We start from the raw sequence: 4900 nt of genomic DNA, 5'->3' as shown, positions 1-4900 counted from the left end.
GCCCTCTGGGGGGAGCCTCGCTGGAAAATCAACACCGGCTGCATAGTATACCTTTAAGTGCATTTACCCTTAATTTTAGTAGGTTAATGAGATGATTTGCCAATTGTATTTTTATTCTTAAAATAAGACATTTAGATAAAATGCACTTGAAATAATAAAAATGCAATTGTGTTTCCTTATTTAAATGTAAATTGTCTTGTTCCATTGGCAAAATGTCTGTTATGCCTTCTCAATTTAAAACAAACGCACTTATTTTAAGAAAAAAATGACTTTTCTAGATTTAGATTTTTTCCTGTGCAGCTTGGAGAAGTCCAGCACAGTGTCTGTGGAAGGGGCGGAGCCACATTTGTATTCACTGCGACATACGCAGACGACCTGGTTTCTGAGTATAAATCAGTCTTAAGTGGAATTCACTACTGTTCTCGCCCCCAAAAAGCACAATTATTCCTCATGGATTAGTGCTATATTTGAATAAACAGTTGCATAAGGACATACAGTGATACTTCCTCCCCGTGCTCGGGATCTTACACTGCAAAAACGATCTTGAAATAACTTAAAATTTCTTAAATTAAGTGTATTCACCCTTAATTTGAGTAGGTAAATGAGATAGTTTGCCAATGGAATGAGTAATTTTACTCTTAAAATAAGATAATTAGATAAAAATGCACTTGAAATAAGACAATTAATTTGTGTTTTCTAATTTTAAGTGTAAATTGTCTTGTTTCATTGGCAAAAGGTCTCTTTTACCTCCTCAATTCAAGAACAAATGCACTTATTTTAAGAAAAAATGACTTATCTAGATTTAGATTTTTTGCAGTGTACCATGCGCACGGCCCCGAGCTCACGTGGGAGGAGCTGGCACGCGCGATTTTCTGCCATTTCTCGCACATGTGGGATTTTGTTCTGCACTGGTAGATAAACGATGCACAGAAATAATTTAACATACCTGTGAGTATGTTTATTTTGTTCACAGGTGTTTTGAAATAAAAGTGACGCCATATTGGATGTTTTTTTGTTTCCTCCTTCCCAAGGAGGAAGGCGGTGTTTTCTTCCTCCGTAGATGAACTTTATTTTTGTGCTTCATATCTGAGCTTCAGATTTATATCCCTGACCTTTTGCCAGTTTTTTTTTCCCTCTCAGTGATTAAAAAATTTCCTCTTATTAACCCCTGTCATTCATATTCATCCACCACTTACTGCTCACAGGAGGACGAAGATGTTCTGAACCGATGAGCATAAACCCTGACTTTATTATCCACCTGCAACCATTGCAGTGAGGCGAGAGCATCCCATAATAAGGAAGTTTCCCTTGGTCCATTCACAATAGAAGAGGAATAATTGGAGTGTAGACAGGATAATAGAGGGAGATATAAGTCGACTCCATAGAGCCTTAGTTCTTGTTCTGCATAAATTAGCACAGACTCCTGAAGTTAATTGGCTGAGCTTTGGAGGATAACATGGTTTTTATTTATTTGTTTTTACCATTAATGTTAATCAGAAAGCAGAAGACAGACTTTTGATTAGTGCTTTGAAAATGATTTGTTAATTCTAGATGATTTCCTAAAACACAGACATGCAGTGTTGCACTTTTATTTCTACATGCAGAATGTAGAAACAAATTATATCATTAGGCCAAAAAATGTCAGTTTAAAACATAAACAGAGATCGACCTGAATTCAGACCTTAGTGACGGCCTTCAAATATCAGTCACAGTTTTAGACTATAGATATTTTTTTTATTGTTTTAAAAGATCCGAGTGAGGTTTTTTTTTTTTAAGGGAGTCCTAAAAAAATTGGTAACAGCAGGTACATTTAAGTTTAACATAAATAAATATTGAAAATCCTAATAAAATGAAACACGTCTTTTAAAACAAAGCTTAACTGCATTAAAACTGCATCACATGTGACTACTGCTGATTATTTAGAGAATCAGGTCAGAACCGTCACTATTTCCAACCTACAGCAGGGATTCTCCTGCGGCGGTGAGCTATGAAGATAATCTGGAGCGGCGTAGAGGAAGATGGCGCAGGAGGCTGGACATGATGTCATATCTGTACGCTTATATGTTAGGGTTTGATCCGAGCAGGTTATAGACAAAACATGCTTCCTATTGATCTGGATGATCGACCTCTGTCCTTTTTTTCTTTTTTTTTTTTTAACAGAAATATTGTTTATTTATTTGTAGTTATTTGGTTTGCTTTTTTTTATTAGAGCCACAAAAATTATCATATTTTTTTATTGGAATGTTAGAAGATTTATTGGTGGTTATAATAGAAATACATGGAGCCTATATAAACATTTTGAATTTAATAAAAAAAACTGTTTCGTACGTCAATATGCTCTATCCAGAACTCCTCAATTGGAAAAGCTTTATTTTTACCTGGTTTATTTTAATAAAAAAATCTTGTTCTAGGAATCTTTGGCTATCAGATTATTAATTGAAAAAAAAATTGACTGATGAATTGATTTGCAAAATAATTCTTAGTTGTAGCTCTAGATCTGATATTTATGGAAGAGGATTAGGGCCAGTGGAAAAAAAAAAAGTTAACTGATTTTTAAATTTTATTTCAGTTTGATATGAGAAAAAAGTCAGAATTCTGACTTTTTTTCCCATATTAAACTGAAATAAAATTTAAAAATCAGTTAACTTGGCCCTAATCATCTTCCATAGTTCAGTGTCGCTATCAGTCCAGATACTGGAGAATGTTCAAGATCTGGTTACAATTGGCCTGATCTATGGGGGCAGCTCTATTCAGTCTATTTCTATAATACATTTAACCTAGATTAAAAATATCTTGAAAAGCAGAATAGCTTGATTCTGCATCTGATTAGATAAATATAGTCAGTTATAAACCTTAGAGTTACATGTTTGTTTTTACAATATAATTTGTCCTGTTAACAAAATTAACTGTTTTAAAACTTTCTTTCTGACTTTATAATAAACTGGTTGCCTTTTGGGACAGACATGTGGACATTTATAAAGATTGTGCCTCTTTTAAAGAGGAAATATAAACTGATTCCAAAAAATATCAACAGTAATGATGATTTACTCAGCAAATAGAGCTCTGGTATCTGAAGTGTATCAGGATCTGCAGATCAGAGGTGAGAAAATGTGGTTTTCTGAATCCAAACAGGTTACATTTCCCCCGTGAGATCATGTAGAAGTTATCTAAAGATAGCATAGCCTGGGAAAAAGACCCGGAAAAGAAAAAAAGCTTGAGCTATGAGTCAAAGCTGCTCTGCAACCGACAATTTTAGGGGTAGAATCCATCTGCAAAAAAACATCAAACAGATGGTTTATAGCAAGAATATCTAGAAACATAAATGTTTCAATTTAAGGTTAAGCACCAAATCCTGCAGCGCTTCAGTGGTAGTGAACCAAACAGAGAAGATAACGGCCTTTTTAAATGCAGAACCTGCTATCTATCCTCTCTAAAACACACGATAGCTTTCAAAATGACACTTTAAGCTGCAGTTGTTGTGCTTAGACAGTAGATGTTCTGTTTGGACCAGCGGGCGACACAAACACCGAGCTAACTACAGTCATCTCTCTTTGCAGGACACGCCGTCATCCCTAAATACTACTATGTACCGGCTGACTTTGTGGAGGCGGAGCAGAACAAACATGGCAGCCAGAAGCGTTTCCCTAGCAACTCTGGTCGGGATGGGAAGATGTTTCTGTGGGGTCAGGCCCTGTATAACATAGCTAAGCTGCTGGGTGGGTTTCTCACAGTTTTACCCCAATCTAGAAATATGTTAAAATTTTCCTAAATTAAGTATATTTACCATTAATTTGAGTAGGTCAATTAGATATTTAGCCAATGGAATGAGTATTTTTACTCTTAAAGTGAGATAATTAGATAATATGCACTTGAAATAAGACAATGCAACTGTGTTTTATTATTTTAAGTGTAAATTTTCTTGTTCCATTGATAAAATGTCTCTTTTACCTCCTCAAACCAAGAACAAATTAACCTATAAGAAAAAATGACTTATCTAGATTTATATACAATGTAAAATGCTAGTTTTTTTTCCAGGCTTACACTGGAAAAAAATCGAACATTTTACATTTTATATATTTTTTAATAAAATGGAACATTTTATGTTTTTTAAATATAAAATGGAACATCTTATATTTAAAAAATGTTTTAATGCTGTTAATCCTTCCTTTTATTTCCATTTGTGCTCCATAACGTTCCAGTGGACGAGCTGATCAGCCCTAAAGACATCGACCCGATCCACCGATACGTCCCGCGGCAGGATCAGCGCAACGTCAGCATGCGCTACTCCAACCAGGTTAGCTTACACCACTCTGTGTCCGTATTTCTACGCATCACCAAACTGAATATCAATCACCACACATCAACAGGATTTAATCTGATACCTCGATTAGAATAATGACCTCGGGGTTCCAGGTATTTACTTATTTATGTGTTCATATGTGGGAAAATAAAAGAGAACCGCTTTAATGATCAGTCGTCCATTACTACACCAGTTCTCTACCTGTTCAGTGATTTAATCCACAAAATAAGAACCACATCGCTGTTCAATAACAATAACATTTTTATCAACATCTATTAAACCAAATGTTAAAATGGGGAAGAGAGATGAATAATTCAGCGAAGTAAATAATGCATCATGTCAAATTTCACATCAGAGGATAATAAAACTATTAGCCTTAGAGATATAGATAAATAAAGCCTCCATTAAACTGATTGAATAATGGTGGGATTTAGCTGAGGGTGTTTCTCCCTCCTAATCAGAACATTTATTAGTACAGCATAGAAATCTGTCCTGTCTCTGGCTGGATGAGGTGAAACGGATACACTGGTTGGCCTAAGGAGAAACCTCCTCAGGGGGGGGTCGGCTGGAAGGTTTACTGCCGTGCTCTGGTTGGCTTCC

The 4900-nt window shown here is 35.4% G+C and overlaps 1 protein-coding gene across 1 annotated transcript in view; it reads left to right on the top strand.

The window, feature by feature from the left end:
- phkb (phosphorylase kinase, beta) overlaps positions 1-4900 on the top strand; it is a 145938-nt gene that overhangs the window by 87070 nt on the left and 53968 nt on the right. Inside the window, exons 11-13 of the mRNA XM_015375180.1 lie at positions 3133-3146; positions 3542-3716; positions 4200-4294. Coding sequence (XP_015230666.1) covers positions 3133-3146; positions 3542-3716; positions 4200-4294 — 284 coding nt within the window. The remainder of the gene's footprint in view (positions 1-3132; positions 3147-3541; positions 3717-4199; positions 4295-4900) is intronic.

This window comes from Cyprinodon variegatus, unplaced genomic scaffold, assembly GCF_000732505.1.
Source record: "Cyprinodon variegatus isolate N-32 unplaced genomic scaffold, C_variegatus-1.0 Scaffold114, whole genome shotgun sequence".
Classification (NCBI taxonomy): Eukaryota; Metazoa; Chordata; class Actinopteri; order Cyprinodontiformes; family Cyprinodontidae; genus Cyprinodon; species Cyprinodon variegatus.
Note: the sequence above shows the minus strand (reverse complement) of the source record. Positions and strands in the feature narration are given on the sequence as shown.